Source organism: Mus caroli, unplaced genomic scaffold, assembly GCF_978045245.1.
Source record: "Mus caroli unplaced genomic scaffold, Mus_caroli_1 scaffold_15, whole genome shotgun sequence".
Classification (NCBI taxonomy): domain Eukaryota; kingdom Metazoa; phylum Chordata; class Mammalia; order Rodentia; family Muridae; genus Mus; species Mus caroli.
Window position 1 is genome coordinate 7,117,468 of NW_028227270.1, and position 17,283 is coordinate 7,134,750.

General features: G+C 40.6%; 1 protein-coding gene across 1 annotated transcript in view; it reads left to right on the forward strand.

Moving 5' to 3' along the window:
• Ndufs4 (NADH:ubiquinone oxidoreductase subunit S4) overlaps positions 1-16,791 on the forward strand; it is a 113,710-nt gene extending 96,919 nt beyond the window's left edge. The window contains exon 5 of the mRNA XM_021180357.2: positions 15,717-16,791. Coding sequence (XP_021036016.1) covers positions 15,717-15,820 — 104 coding nt within the window. The 3' untranslated portion in view covers positions 15,821-16,791. The remainder of the gene's footprint in view (positions 1-15,716) is intronic.
• Positions 16,792-17,283: the final 492 nt, after the last annotated feature.

Genomic DNA, 17,283 nt, shown 5'->3' on the forward strand with positions numbered 1-17,283 from the left:
CTAGAGTGATGTCATGCTTCATGTTCATGGGGTACTGTGATCTGCTGTGGTTCTTGAATACCTAGCTTTCTGTAACTTTCACGTAGGTAGGTCCTACGTCTTCAGATATACTAGAAGCAAAGGATTTTAGCCACTGCTCTACTGCTGTGGAGGACACCTTCACAGTTGCTGATCAATGCAACATTTATGAAAGAAAGCATATAAGTGGGTGCTTACAGTTTCAGAGGTTCAGTCTATTACTATCTGGCAGGAGCATGGCAACAGGCGGTGTTGGAGGAGTACCTTAGAGAGAGTCACATCCTGATGTGCAGGCAGAGAGAGACTGCCTGAGCTGCGCTTTGGAAACCTCACAAAGTCCCACCCCAGTGACTCACTTCCTCCAAGAAGACCATACCTCCTAATCCTGATACGGTTTCTCTGACTAAGCATTCGAATACATGAGCCTATGGCGGCCATTTTTATTCTAACCATCATACAGGGTCTAAAGAAATGGCTTGGAGGGCTACAGAATCCTCATAGCTTGAACGATCTTTCTCAGACTCCCCAGCAGCCTTCTCCATTATGATTTACTTCTTTCAGACTATTGTAAGGGACATATAAATTTTTAAGCCTTCCTTTCCCCCATATCTAACATCATTTTATTGGGAGCTAATGTTATGAAAAGTTAGGTGAACCAATATCTAAATTACCAGAAGTAGAACATGGGAATGCGTCAAGCAGATGGGCTGTCTGTCATATGCATTTGATCCCTGTTCATGGGAGGCTTGGGGCAGGAAGATTAGAAGAAGTTCAAGGGTATCTTCAGCTATATGAGGCCCTATCTCAAAACAGACAGACAGACAGACAGACAGAGGGTGGGAGGAGGAGAGGAGAGAAGAGGAGAAAGGAAAAGAGAAGAAAAGGAAGGAAAAGTCCCAAAGCATTGATGCATAAAAACTGCTAGATTAAGAGGTTAGCAACTACCAAGTCCTTCAACATTGCCTTGCCACCCAGGTTAGCTTAGACAATAATGCGTCACTATACTTGGTCTTTAGTGCACATTGTTTTTCATCTTTGAATGAGAAGGTGGGTTGGGTGGGACCACCCCATGACCTCATTGTTTTCTCTGCAGGGAAATGTGTTTGTGTTGGTAAAGGTGACTATATTGAAAGGAAACTCAATGGCTCCCTGTATATGAGTAGTATATGTGTACTTTTAAGTAGTGCCAGAAGTCAGAGGCCAAGGTAAAACTGTCACAAAACAAAAAGATAATTTATATACTCAGAATAGTCTGCAAACAATGTACCTTTTTTTTTTAGTTTTTCCATTTCCCTGATATCTAAATGTTGATTTTCAAAAAGGAAAGTCCTGATTGTCATTTCCTTGCATAAGTTATTTGTACAGAATTAGTTCAGTGAGGAGTAAAACTCTCCAATGTGCTTACTTCCCCCCCCCCTTTTTTTTTTTGGAGCGCTTAGGCAACAAATGTCCTCATAACAAAGGTTAAAATTTAGAATAAATAACTAGAACCCCAGGAAGCGTGAACAGTCATTATCCGTATTTACCACTCAAGGAAACTAAGGTGTAGAGGCATTAAATAACATTAAGTAGCAAGGTCATGTATTAACAACTTGAACAAATTTTATTTATTTAAAACGTCATGGGCTAGTGAGGTGGCTCAGCCAAGGAGAGCACGGATAACCTGAGTTAATCCCTGGGATGGCATAGTAGAAGGAAAGCACTCACTTCCCCAGGTCGCCTTCTGACACATACAGGTATGGCACACAAACACACATATACATAAAATAAGTAAAAGTGAATTTAAGTCACACTCATTTATATATAGGCCGTGCTGGCTTATCTAGTCGATTGAGTTGTTGGACTAGTGACCATGTGGGCCTGAAGGCCTAAAAACAATTACTCCTTGCCCATGGCAGACAGTGCTAACTGACCTCTAGTTAGTTTACTCCTTGCCCATGGCAGACAGTGCTAACTGACCCTAGTTAGTTACGGAGTTTTGGTGTAGAAGATCACACTCAGGGACTCCACTCACCCCTCACTGCGCTCTGCTCCAGACCTGGCCTTTTCCCTGTCGTCTTTGATCCATTTCCCACTCCCACTGGGAAAGCTCTTTTCCTTCTAACTTTTAAAAGGTTTTTTTGTTTCTTTGCTTTAGAAATTAAAAGATAATTGCATTATTTTCTACTTTGCTTCCTTCAATCCTCCTGTGTATACCTTCTTCTCCCTCTGTCGAATACATGGCCTCTCATCTTTTTCTCTAACAATTGTATCTATATATGTAAATATGCATACATGCAAGTCCACATAATGTTTCTTGTATGTAAATGCTTTCAGAACTGACCCTTGGTATTGAATAACTAATTAGGGAACTCTTCCCTGTGGAAGACTCTTTCTCCTGCTCTCAACATCCCTTAGATGTCTAGAGTTCTTTATCTAAGGCTAGGGCTTGGTAAGATTTCCCCCTTTCATGTCAGTGTTTGTCAGGGTCATTCATTCTCCTGATTTTCCTTGAGATTTCATAGGTATGGCTTCCCTCGAATTATTAGGAGATACAATTACACTACAGGCATCCTGCTTCTCTGACTCTGAAAGCTTTTCTGTGGCCTCTTTCCTGGAAACTAGGTGCGAACCTTGTATTGTAGGATGAGTTGGGACTAGGCACCATTTGTTCTCTGCATTTTGATGAGTTGTGGTTTTCTATAATGGTCCCCACCTATCACAAAGAGGTGTTCCCGTGCTGCAGGATGAGAACTACACTGGTCTGCGAGGATCGGATCAGTCCTGAGAGAGTAGTTAGAGATGAGAGAGTAGTTAGAGATTATGCTAGTTTAGTAAAGTGTTAGTTGTAGGCCTTCTCCAAGATCCATGACTTCACTAGCCTTGAGTAGTTGACTAGGTTTGCAGCACCAGACATGAGTTCCCTGAAGTCCAATTAGACAACTGTTGGTTACTGCCATGTCCTTTGACCTCTTACAATGACTTTGCCCTTATAGCTCTTGCCATGCTCTAGGGTTAAGTCATTATGTAAGGCGTAGTAGTTCTGATGCTAAGTTCTAAGCACCTACCAGAAAAACAAAATTTATTCATCTTTATCTTTAATGTGTTCAATACATAATTGGTGAATTTAAATTAATATTATTAGTGAATTATCTTCCAATTCACTTACTTTCCAGAAAATATGTTAATTTGTAAATTATTTTCCATATCATTTAAACTTTTCTATGTCATTTCAATTTGCTGTTGCTTGTGTCTTACAATAGAACTGTTAAATTTTTCAGATTAGAAATTTAAAGGAAAAGAAACTATAGAAAAGTGACTACCAATTTCTTATGTTCTTAAATTATTTATTAAATGTGTAAGATGCTTTGTCTACATGTATGTTTGTACACCAAGTATGTGTCATGTGCTCTTGGAGGTCCTGCTACCGGGGTTAATAAAGATGGTTATGAGCCACCATGTGGGGCCTGGGAGTTGTACCTGGGTCCTTTAGAAGAGCAACTTTACTCACTGAGCCATCTCTCCAGCTCAGTTTCTTAATTACAAGTAAAGGGGATTTCTCTTCCTCTTAAAGTGAGTAATTGGAAAAATAAATATGAGACTATTGAAAGGCAAGTTAGAGGATTTCATTTCGTAAGATGTATAAAGGAACAAAAGTGTGCGCTTGGAGCTAGGGACCGCTTATATAAACATGAGGGAAGGAAATTCATGGTGAACAAAGACTATCTTACTCTGAGTGTTAACGCGTCTTTGTGTGCATACGTGTGATGTGCTGATGTGGGTATGGAGGTGAGAGGACAGCATGGGGTCAGTTTTCTCCTTCCACTGTGTGGATGCTGGAGATGGCACTAGGGTTGGCATACTTTTTGGCAAGCATCCTTACCTGCTGAGCCATCTCACTGGTCCAGATTGTTGTAAGCTTTCAGGTAGCATCCTTTAGAACAATTAATGCTAACCTGCCAGGGCCACTCTGAGCAAAGTGAGCAGCTGATCTCTAACTGCCTTCTCCTGTGATGAAAAGTTGTTTGACAGCTGCATTCTATTTTATGAGCACCTGGTCTGTTGGGTAGCTTTTTGTTGCTATTCCAAAATACCTAACTTAACCAAATTAAAAGTGATACAGGGCCAGGCAGTGGTGATGCATGCCTTTAGTCCCTACCGTTGGGAGGCAGAGGCAGGCAGGTCTCTGTGAGTTTGAAGACAGTCTGGTCTACAAAGTGAGTTCCAGGACAGCCAGGGCTGTGTAGAAACCTGTCTCAAACACACACACACACACACACACACAGAGGAAATGAAAGAGAGAGAGACAGACAGAAAGAGAGAACATTTGGAGTATATTTAAAAATGATGGAGCCTTTCATAGGGAGCCGAGGTCTAGGAACTTGTCCACCACCCACTACCGAAACTGCCCCAAGCCAGTGGCTTTAATCTTATAAATTTAAAGAATGAACTTTGGGACCACCGAGGGTGAGTTTAAGAAGTATAGTATAGATTTATAGGTGGGAAGCTTAAGGCCAGAGCTTACTGCCTTGAAGTTCATAAGGCTTTCCAATGGTGTGTGTGTGTGTGTGTGTGTGTGTGTGTGTGTGCAGGCTGGGGGGAGGTACATGAGATGATGAGTCCAGGTCCTTCCAGGTGCTGGTGTGTCATAGTTTCTGCCATGTCTTCAGGATGGTTTCCAGGAATGGGATACTCTGTCTTAGGGGAAAAAAAGATAAGGAAATACCAGACCCCACTCCTGGCATCTTCCAGCCTATAGCAAGGACTAGACTGCCCACACACTCAAGGACATTTCAGACATTTAGCCAAGAAAGAAACTGGACACTTTTCTTTGTGGTCTTTTCACCTTGAGCTGCCTAGTGAGTTTCTGTGCCCTGTTCCCATCCACAGTAGAATAGATTTTACTCTGGCTTCTTGTTTGAGGAGATCCGGTCGCAGTTGCATGGACCCTTGCTTTGGGGAAGAGCGTCTTGTCAGGAGAGAGCTTTGTGGAGGCAGCTTTTGACTTGACCTGGCAGTGCCTCAAGCAGAGAGCAGAGAAGGAAGCTACCAGCCACACAGCTTCCTCCATTAGATCCTGCTCCTCCCAGTGGTGCCGCCCCTCTGGGACCAGGCCTTCACTGGAGCCTTTGGGGGACAAGTAAGTTCACACCATAACCATCAGATACAGAGAATCAGAAAAAGCTCCCTTGGGGAAGGAAGGGCCAGAAACAGGAAGGTGGGAGAAGGCCAGAGAGGCCTTGGCTCTAAGATTGCTCCTTTGGCTTAAGTACTTGGCAGACCGAAGAACCAGTCTTGAAGATACCTCTTTCAGAGCCACAACACATACATTTCAGTGTTTGTAAAGTTCCCTACAGACTGCAAATGCTTTTCTGTCAAAAAAAATGTGGAGTTGATCCTGAAGTTTTAAGGCCAATCTCCTTGAAGTCTAGATTCTGAAGTTTTCTGCAGTATACTTCAAGGTTGAAATATATTGCAGCATTCTTAAAAATCCTTTCATAATATTGGCATTGTTTCCAAACTGTATGTGATCCTTGTTCTAAAACCTTTACTTTGTGTTTTGAAATGTAAAGAAGTTTAGGAGAAAACCTGAGGTCTGTCATGGCATCCCTAGTCTGTGGAGCCCATGTCTTTAAAGTGCAAGTACAGCACTGTTTGTGACACAGTGGTAGGACTTGAAAATTATTCTGATCCATACTGAACGTATGGAAGTGAACACCACTCTCAGTATCCTGCTTAGAATTAAGCTGTCCTATTAATTTAAAATACTCTCAAGATTTCAGATATTTAATTTGGAAAGACTATTAATAAGTTTTATTATGTATTAATATTTTAAATCCTTTGGGCTAAGTAGATGATTCAAACTAATTTTTCATTCATTTATTTAGTATAACTACTAAAAAATGAAATATGTTTTATACATTTCCACTGGACAGCACAGTCATTAGCAGTACATAGGATATATATTGTATCTATATTCTAAATCTTTCACCAGCCTATATTTTAGAATGTATATGAGAAACAAGGAGAAATTGCCTATATTAATTTAACCAAACAAAAGTAGTATACAGGTCTTTGTTTTTTCCCTCAGAATGCTCTCTCCTGACACTAAAAGAAGTTTCCTTCCTTCATCCAGTTGCTAACTCCTAAGGTGTCACCTCTCCTCTTCTGCCATGCCTCACTTGTACTGGAAGGCTGGCTCCCTACATTTGGACAGTTGAGAAGTGAGGGCTGAATGGCACTTACTCATCCCCCTCTGCCCGCTGCTCATCCTTCACACCTCCAACACCTCCAACTCTCCTAATCCCAAAATTTACAATCAAAGTGGAGAAAATACAAAGATTCCCCCCCCCCCCCCCATTGTCTTTTGGCTTTACTGCCACATCCTCTCTACCTCTAGCTCTGCGTGTGTCCCAAAGGAACTCTACAAGTTGGGGAAGAGGCTGAGGCCTTCTCTGAAATGCAGATAAACCTTCCTTCAGCTCTTTGTGGGCTACAAAGACCAACCTTTCTCACCCAAGTGGCTTTTGTCTCTCCTTGTGCTAAGTGAAAGCTAGGCAGGAGGATGAAGCTACCTCATGGAGTGAGGAAGTGGGAGACAGCTGTGGAAAACTGGGATGGCTCTGGCCTAAAATCTACTACCATTTACATGCTAATCAAAACCAGAATTGGCTTTTCTCTCTCTCTCTCGTTTGATCTGATTTGGAACTTTCTGACTTTTCTCTGGTATGGCATTTTACCCCCCTGTGTTTTCCCCATTGTTGTTAGCTGTAAAAGTCTTTGAAATTCTCAAAATGAAGGAAGGTTTCCCTCTGGAGTAAGAGAACCAAACAAGCTGTGAAATGCTTTGTGTTCATGGTGGGTCTGTAGGTGGAGCAAACCTACCTTTGAAGATAGAGATGGAAGCAGGAAGAAACAGGGAATTAAGAGGGAACTTTATCCTGAGTGGAGTGTGGGTGACAGGGATTCAGGATGCTCCACAGAATATTTTCATTAGAGAAGCGATTACATGAGCTTTTGTTCACCCAGCAGAAGGAAGTCAAAAGTCAAGGCAGATTACACTTAAGGGGGAAAACTGTTACAGGTTTTTCTTTTGTTTTATTCTTTGTTTTGTTTTTGTTTGAGATGGGGTCTTATGTAGCACAGGATGGCTTAAAACTTTTTTATAGCCTGGGTTATAATGGAACTCACAATGATCCTCCTGTCTCAGGCATGTATGTGCTTGAATTACATGTGTGCAACACTATGACCAACAACTACGCTCTGTGTCCTGCGTTTTGGGCAGGGAGGGGAGGGAGCAGGTGGAAGGAAGTGGTCTGTAAGCGCCTTTCCTTCAGTTGAAGCCCTGCACTACAGGGCAGGGTCTCCCTGCTCCAGGAACCTCTGGGTAGAGACAAGGGTATCGGAAGCACTGCAGTTACAGAAGGACAGCAAGTGAAGGAATGCAGCAAGTTTGGTGTCAGAGAAATGACTGTAGGTTTCCAAAGTAATGTTGGTTGACCTAGAAGATAATGAAATCTAAACTAAGGAGTGATTTTTTTTTTTTTAAGTTTTCTGCTGTTAAGCAAAGCAGAACAAAGACTTTGATAGATAGAAATGGAGCTGGTGGCCACTTAACAAATCCCCAGGAACTTAATGTTTTATGCAGTTGAGGGACTAGGAAGAAGACAACCCCTGGGAGGCAAGCAGATAAGGAGAGGAGCCATGCTCAGGTAGAAAAGATAGTGAACTTCCAAGATGGCTGGCTTCTTCCTCATCCTCCTGACTTAACAGAAGCCTGGAATCTTAAAGCAAAGGCCTTGGAGGTTTTTCTGCTTCTCTCCTGCCAGCAATCCTGATAGTGGACTGGCCCAACAAGTTAGAGGTCAGATCAGGACAAGTTACACAACAGTTGTAGGCCAATCAACGAATCTGTCTGTCTTCAAACCAGCCAACCCTAGCTTAGGGGTGGGGAGAAGACCTCTTCAGATATTTAAAACCCCAGCCCTGGAAAAGAGATTTGATTTTTGGCTTCCCAAACCCACCACCCAAATGCCCCCCTTTGGGAGAGTCTGCTGCGAGTGCGCCTGTCCTCACCCCATAAACACCCATCTTCATTTGCTGGTTCTGTCTGCTCTGTCTAAGATTTCCTTCCTGTTACCTGTTGAGCTTGAGATTTTTCTGCCTTTTAATTCTTCATTGGCAGAGAAAATGAACCCAATCATTCCTCCTAGACTGGAATACAACAGACTTGCTTGTTTTGATAACCTTTTTATCCATCAATTTAAATCAGTGGCTAAGCAGCTCTTGACTTAACATCTCTTCCAAAGCAGCTTTTCAAGGAGTTACATGCCAAATGAATGTAGGTATTTCAGACTTCCCTTTTTGTTGGGAAAGATTCTGACTTTAAATGAGCTCACCTGTGGAGCCTGAAAGTTGTGTGTTTTGGTTTTGTTTAGGATTTCATTTTGGAATGGCAAAAATAAAAGTTGAAGGTCAAGAATTGTAGCTTAGCTATAGCAGCACATACCCAAGCATAGAAAAACCCTGGGTTTGCTATCCAGCACCAAAAAAAGTGATAACCCAAGCAACAGGTAAGCTTCGAATATGATCATAGTTGCCTAAAAAGTAAAAATTGGCTGCTCATTTCAAAGTCAAAGTACATAAAAAATTAGTGGAGAGGCTAGCAGAACTGTAAAGCCTCAACTCTTACACTAGTGACCAAGAACTTGAAGTCAGCAAAAAGCTTTTTAAGCCATTGTGATAAACCAGAATGTGTGCCACGGAAGGAAGTCGGGTACTAGAAAGATAGCCTGTATATTATACATGAAAGCAGTAACTTAGGACCTGAGCCCAGCAACATGAAGCAAACTTTGCTAAGATTTCTACACGTTTTATAGAGTTTTTTTTTTTCCCTCAGACTTAATGTTTTCATATGCCGTAACCCAAGGAAGCCAAATTTCTGTATTTCAGTCTTTACTTCATGACATATTCTCTTTCCTCTTGATAAATAAGTCACTCCCTATCATGTTGCTCACAAAGTTTTTTCATTGTTTACATAAAAAGTTTAACCTTTCTCATTATTGCATCAATTATCTTTTCACTAGAGTTGCTTTGATTATGAAATCACAAAGGACAAGTAGGCAATTGTGAACTGAATGTGGTGGCTCGCCCCTGTGTTCCCAGCACTTGGGAGGTTGAGGCAGGAGGATCAAAAGCTCATGGTCATCCTGGTATGTGATGAATTTAACAGCATCCTGGGATAGATGTGACTATCCCACCCCAAAAGGGCTAAATTTGATGAAATGATCCATATTTGTACTGAGTCATGATTGGACAGAGAATGGTGTGACTTAGGAATTCTCAGTTTGTTCTGTCTGCTACTCCATGGCATTTCTTTTTTTCTGGATGTAGGACCCATGGGGGTCTTGTATTCTATTTTAAAAGAAGGATAGACAGTTCTTCTATAGCTTCAGAAGACAAGAGCCAGAAATCAGACTAGCCTTTCTGCTATCGCTCTTTCATTATTAATACTCAAATGTCATATTTGGGTTAATGTTCTCTCAACCTTGTCATAATTAATAGCTCAGTAAGCCACCTCACTTAGTAAAAATCTAGATATCCATTAATGTCATTTGAGTTTGAAGGCCTGTGTGTGTGTGAGTGTGTGTGTGTAGGTCAGAGAATAACTTGAAAGAATTGGTTTGCTCCTTCCGACATAAGTATTTCAGGGACCATCTCAAGTACTCAATAGGTCAATAGGCTTGGTGGCAAGCCTGCCACTTAAGGTTTTAATAATAATCTTGGATAACTTCTTTTTAAATAAAATGACTGGAGGGAATAATCATCCCAGTTAAAAGACGCTTTTGCATTCTCATAACTATAAACATTAATTTGAAGTAATGCTGGCTTATTTGATTGGTTAATTTGTGTATCTTGTGAAAGAACACATTCAAATAGACTAAAAGTTTTTTTACCATTTTGGAAGTCTTTATAAGACATCCAGCAGATTCACCAACTACGGATAGGTGTGCATCCCTACCAAAGACGTGTGTGCCTGTGCTCAGGAACTCCACTTTTCTAATTTTAAGTTTGCCACAGATTTTGTGACTTGCTCTTAGACTTGCCCATTTAATGATCCTAATAAATGAAGATAATCATTCATATCAGCTAATAAAGCTTCACAATTTCATGTTTATGAATTTATCTCTGAAAATTTAGAACAGAGGTTATAAATTCTACATGACCAGCTCCACTAGCATCACTAGCATGATGCAGAAAAGCCTTCCTTTCTGTCGTTGTGTATAGTGTGAATGAAAGAGATCATACGGATGGAAAAGTATCAGTGATGGGGTAAAGAGCAGAGCTCAGGGCCTAATTCCAGCTCGCAGGGTTCCCTTAACAAGGGGGTTAAAACAGTACTTGTCCATCTTATGACTTAACCTTGTTAAATACATTAACAGAACAGTCAGCATCTGAGGTCTAAGTAACTAGGGAGAGCCCTTGTTTTAACCTGCCTACCTAATGTTCCCACCAATGTATTTTCAAAGTGACTCAATTTAAAACTTTGTTCTCTTGCTGTAAAACTTAACAGTTAGCAAACTGGAACTTAAATTTTTAGTAGACTTAATCTGTAGTCCCTGGCTCTCTCGTATTTGGCTTCTAACTAAAATGAACACATATATTAAAGAATTTATTTTACATGGGATACAAAGAAGCCAGGCAGATGTTATACTCAGCACAGAAAACAAGCCAAGAGTCTAAGCAGAGGCACAGTAAAGACACTACCAAAATGGCTACTTCAGGTCAGGAGGAAGGATTTTATTGTGGATAAGAGAGAGAACATATCCAGGGGCACCTGTAAGAGTCCACATCAGTGAGAAAATACAGACTGGTCATGTCCAGGGCTTTCTGTGAGGAGAAGAATAGCAGAGAATAATGAGAGAGAATAAGTGGGGGGACCTTATATATTATAGAGTGAGAAGTGAGCTGTAATCTGGAACAGCCTGAGGGTAGAGGGAGGGGGGCAGCGAGAAGGGCCAGGAGGCTAGCATGTGCTTTGATATGCATAACAAGAACATGTGAAAAGGGATCTGAGGGGTCCTGAGGCTAGCATTGCCTTTGGTATGCACCATAGGAAAACTCAATAGAGAACCAGATGTCTCTTCAGTTAGAGGAGGGGATAGGGAAGTGGCTCTTCCTGACCACAGAAACAACCCCCACCCCCACCCACCCCAGAGTCCTGAGGAGTGCTGAAAGTTGCAGTCCTATAGTCCCGTATGAGCTGAGCCAAGCTTGTCATTTTGGACCATGTCAGTGGGATTTGCCCTTTAGGGGTGCGTGGTTTTGTTTTTTAGTCCTAATAAAGACATCATGAACTTACGTGGGGTAAAGAGACATTGAGATAAATTTCAAATAGAGACAAAATTGTTATCTCTAGAATAAGGTGAGTAGGTGGGGGATAGGACAGAATTATGTGCCTGTCACTGTGGCCATCCACTTTATGGGTAATAGTCATGTTCTCTGACAGCAGAACTCTGAAGTAGCAAACACTGAACACTTGTTCTAGGAAAAAGGAGGCGAGTTCATTCAAGCCTCTGGTCAGATCCTTTCATCAATTGATAACACTAATCTGTTTGTAACTCCTTCTAAATACACTTTATTTAATAATTTATTGATTCATCTACAGTGATCTTATAAACATGCTAACTCATACCTGCACAAAGCTTCTCTAACATACATCTTGTCTCAACATAGTCTTCTAGCACCACGCCCAGGAAGTATGTTAGTCAGTGAAACCACTCACAAGAAATAAAATTTGTGGCTGTAAGTAGTCCTTGAAGAGGACTCTTATCTGGAGTCTGAGGGCTGAATCAAGAAGATAGGGAGGGTGTGTTGCTTGACCTCAGTCACGAGGAGACTCAATGCCTGCTTCCCTTGTGTGCACATTATAAGTGATCGCATGAGGACCGATGCTTAGATTTGGAGGCCACAAATGAATTTGTGTAAGTCAGTGGGTCCACAGGTGAGTATTACTTGTACCCCAGCCTGCTGAGGGTGGCGAGGGGGGTTCTATCTAGCTCCTTATTGCTAACCCTTGGTTGAGAGAGTTTTGGCGGTTCAGGTCATGGGGATGAGAATAAGGACGAGGGATTATTTCTTAGATGTCTATAGAACTCTGGAACCACTTTTCTTAAAGTAGGCTTCTTGCTGTGTCATGGTTTGCTGGGGTTCCTAGTATTTTATGAGTTAAGTAGGACTGTGGGAATTCCTCTGCATAGTCCATTGCCCCAGATTAATTTCCACAAAATTTCTGGTCATGAATTTTAGATATTTGCATATATATCTTCTCAAGGAATTAAAAAGAAATGTGTTCTAAATTCCTAAACCAATTTTCAACTGTACTCTTGAAGCACAAAAGTCACTTGGTTGATTTCTTGGTTTGCTTTTTGGCAAATTCTAAAGAGAATGCTTCCAATTAATGTTTTGGGAATAATGCTAATCTGTATGGCAGAACAGTGTTTGAAAAATTAATTGAAAGAGACCATTGACTGTTGCATCAGAGGGTGATGGTATTTTGCAAGGTGCCAAGCTCTAGTGGGTGTAGGGTGTTTGTTATTCTAATCAATCTCCAAATGCTATGTGTGCCTTTGTTTGCTTATTGACAGTCCAAGAAAGGATTGTTCACCAGTTTATCCACAACCTTAGTCACTTCCATAACCTTTTCTAAAAGAATATCTAAGATACTTAAAATGATTTCAAAATGAGTTGTTTAAAGTGAACTTCCAGGCAAGCTCTCCGCCTTTCCTCTTTTTAAATGTTAGGTGTGGCAATGCCAGACTACACTCTGGTGAAGCGTCTCGAAATCTTCCACAACTGCCAATGTGCCTCCCTTTGTGTCTCAAAGACTTGCTTGTTCTCATCCCTAGAGGTGGGAGCAGGCTCTTCCTGTTGTGTCACATGCTGCGGTGTTTATGCGTTCCAGCACAAAGTATTAAACTGTTCACTTCCACACTAAGTAACGTCAGAGTTTTTGATTATGTTATCAATGGAAAAGAGCCTTTCCCAGGACCTCAAGTGTAAGGAAGGAAGTTTTTCCATAAGCAGTAAAAGAACTAATGAATGTGTCTGTGTGTCTGTTACAGAGGCATAAATGAAATGGTTCTGTAAATCAAAACAATAGACTTTTCATCTCACATGAAAGGCATAATAAGCCAACCATTGTGAGCTAGCTTGTTTTCAAGGGCATGCGTGTATGTGTATGTGAACATGTATGTGCATATGTGAAAAGACTGACCGTCATTGCGTCGGAAATAGAGCAATCCAGCCACAGTGTAAAGATTTACAAAGTAAGATGGCCTGCTTTTTGAAAAAGAAATTTATTATTAGACACTAAAGATCACATTTTAAGCTTACTAAGCATTTGCCAGATGTACTTCTCTTACAAAATACTTTTGTGAAAGCGTTCTACTGTGTGAGACAGCAAAGTCAGCTCCTCTCATCATGTAGGTGCTGCTGGATGGATTTGTGGCTAATCTGTGCCATATGGCTACTCCACAGTGGGAAGGGATGGCAGACCCGGGAGCTTACTCCATCCCTGGGCAGCTGCCTTGGACTCAGTTGCTTTGATCTTCATGTTGCACAGCTGGAAAAAACAAGGCCTGATTTTGAATGACTCAATAAGACGACATATGGGACCATAGCCATAGCGTGCACCTTAGCTTTATATAAGCAGTCAGTCTACAGTCAGTGTACTGTTTCATCTCAGATACAGTTTGGATTATTTGGTTTAGAAAAAAAAGAAGAAGAAAAACAAACAAGAAAAAACTGTACCTTTAAGTTGAAAAAGGAGAAATTTGTATGTTGTGAATATTTTACTAATAAATTTTGTTGCTCTATATTTCATGGACAATTCTTTTTTAGGAGTTTCAGATGAGAAATAAAAAAGCAGGAGTGTGTGTAGTATGTGTAATTCATATAATTTACCCATCACTGAGTACATGTTCAAAATCTTCTCAAGGGTTGTTTTCGTTATGAGTTCTGCCTTAATAATGTCCCAGAACAGAGCAGCTGTGATGGGAAATCCTAAGTTACATAGTCGTCCTTTACTTTCATTGTCTACCGTGACTGCCATCAGCCATCTTAAAACCCCACTGCTCTCTGTCAGACAAGTTCAGTTGTTTGTTCAGCTTTAGGGACAAAGCTGGTTTCCACAGGAAAATGTGAGGGGAGACGGTTTCTCCTTATAATCATGTGTGAATATGGTAGAGAGCATTTGGAGAGATCATAGCCAAACTACAGGTCTCTTCTGCATTGTTATAATCATTGATAGCAAATATAATCGACCTTAGAGTTCCCATGAGAAAAACTAAACCAGTTTTTTCATTTCTGTGTCTAAATAGTCTATTCTTCTCTCATGGCACTGACCCTGACAGCATTTTGAAGGTCTATAACCAGAACAGATAATAGAGCTGTGCTTGGGTTCTGATAGAAGGTGAGCAGTTAGAATCCATAGTATTTGCAGGTCTTCATTTCCTTTCAGGACATCATTATTAAACTGGAAAGTCTGTCTTGGCAGGTGGAGGGGATGAGAAATCATGCTCTCATCTACCATTTGGCAAAAGAGTATCATAGAATTCTCGAGTGACCTAACCAGTGACTGCCACAACAAGACTTAGAATCCACATTAGAAGACTTCTTGGTTCTTCCTCCATGGTTGTAACATGCTCGAGTGAGCACTGTGGCATAGACATGATTGTCAGGAATTTTTTTAAAGTCTTGTAAAAATATTTAAATTTAAAAAATTACACAATTTAGAAGCATGCTTGAAGATGAGTTATTTGAAAAAGAATGAAAAGAATGGTGGGAAAGTGGAGTTTATAAAGAAAAATTAGAGTCCTAAGACTTGTTTAACTTAAGAAAACATGAGGATAACACTTCTGCCCAAGGAGGAGTGTTGATTGGAGTGTGCCCGAAACACTAGAGGCCACTCAAGGGCACTCAGAACAGAAATGCTCTACTAGTAAGTTCCGTCTCCCAAGTTATAAAACATACAAAAGGCCATTTGAAGAAAAGATACAAACTCAGAAAACATTTGACCAAAGGCTTTCAGTTTGGTTTGCCTTACAATCTCCTGGAATTGAGAGTGTAAGTGCACCTCTCAGGACCCCACCAGATGTTTGTGTCCAACTGTCTTTTAGTCAGGTCTCAATATTTGTGTAGTTGGTTATGATTCAGACTAATCACATAACCATTAAATAAAGGCTGAAAATCATTTTTTATCTCAAGAGAAATGATGGGGTGGAGAATGGGGAAAACTGTAGTATTTCAGATGATCAGACACTAGACCTTTGAGCAGCGAGGTGAGTTATATTATTGAGTTCTTTGTACTGTTAAAGATGTCACATATTAAGCAATGTATGGAAATCTGGTTCTATATAATACATAACCATTGGTAACTAAGCAAGAAATTTTAAGTAGAAAAATAAATCATGGGTTACTCCTTCACTTTGAAATATGACATCTCATCTTCAGGCAGTGTTTGGACTTTCACACACAGGATTGAGGATAAACAAATTACTAAATTTATATTTCAGATGTGTTGACATTTATTCCTGTTGATAAATGAACATGAAATTATACAAGTTAGCCTCTGCTTGCTTGCTTGCTTGCTGTGTTTCTTAAGTACCCTCATTAATGCTGTTCCTCTGGGGTTTGTTTTGGTTTTGGTTTCCGTCTAGGATGGAGCTATGATGTGGAAGAGAAGAAGGTTCCGAAACCCAAGTCCAAGTCTTATGGTGCCAACTTTTCTTGGAACAAAAGAACAAGAGTGTCTACAAAATAGGTTGGAGCTGGCTACATCTCTGCTTGACTGTGACTGAAGTGTCAGCTGGGCACTATTTATAGTCCATGGATAATGCACCTCTTAATCTCCTAATAAATGTGACCTTTAAACTACAGGTACACTTGGCAGTTTCTATTTTAAGTGTTTTTGATGTCTTACATTGAACATATTACAATTCCCTGCACTGTAGACAGATTTGAGACATTCACTCCTCTACGAAGTCATAGCACTTAGAATTTACCAATGTGAACGCCTGGCATCAGTTGCAGCCTAGGTGGTTTCTGGTTGCTTTTTATAGCCACTCAAGTCCATACCATGCATAAACTGCAAGCCATCATTACTAAACCACTCTCAGGGAAATTCTTTTGTCGTGGGTAGATAAGGACATGGTTGTTCTACAACCCAATGACTCTCAACTTAATTCCCTTATAGCCAACGATTTCCTGTCTGACTGGAGATTTGTATTTCCTCAGTGTTTATGAACGTAAAAGGATTTATCTGTACAGGTTAAGCCTGTTCTTCCCAGTCCCATGCTCCCAAAAATAAGACTCAGACTCAAAATATATTTACAAATACCTTGGCCACATTGCTAGGCTTTTCTCTGACTAGACCATAACTTAAATCATCCCGTTTATTCTAATCTACATTCTGCCATGTGGCTGATTACTTGTGCTTCGGTACCATATGTCTCTTTCCTCACCTCTTCCTGGGAGAATCTTCCTTGCCTGGCTCTATCCCAGAATTCTTTCTGCCTCCCACATGTCCACCTTCTAGTCCACCTTTTCCTATAGGCCATAGGCTTTTTAATTGACAGGTGATGCATCCCTACAACACATAAAATATTCTCTCTACAGTTGTCCATACCAGTTCTGCCTTATGCATCTGCTGATTGTGAGAACTTCCAATGGAGATCTTTTATTCTTAGGAAAGAAATTCAATACAAAATAAAAACAAGTGTTTGGAGACCTTTAGTGTTGCTGTTATGTTTTTAAAATAGAAATAAGCACATTTTACTGCAACTGTGTGGCCTAAATGATCACCCATGAAGCCATGCTCTCACTGGGCTCTTAGAAACAACCACGGCTACTAACCCGCATAAACACCTTCACTTTGCAAAGAAGATATACAAATTAAGACTTAAAAAGGATTAAATAATGGGCTCAAGATAACAGTGGTCCCAGGTACTGACGGTAACACTAGAGTTGCCTGCTCCAAACCCATGTCCTTTGTTGCTTATGGCAGCTACAGAGAAAAGTGCTCTAACAGTGGAAGATTATTTCTTTAGCTTACATGTTCTTCATTGTTTACAGTTTCTCTGTTATTTCATGTATATCAGTAACACATTGCCTTACAACAGTGCACAGAGAATACAGTTTTGTTCTGAGAAGCATACTGACAAGCCTTTAAAGACAGGTGAATGCACACTCTACCTCAGTTTGATCCTTGGGGCCTCGGGTGAAAGG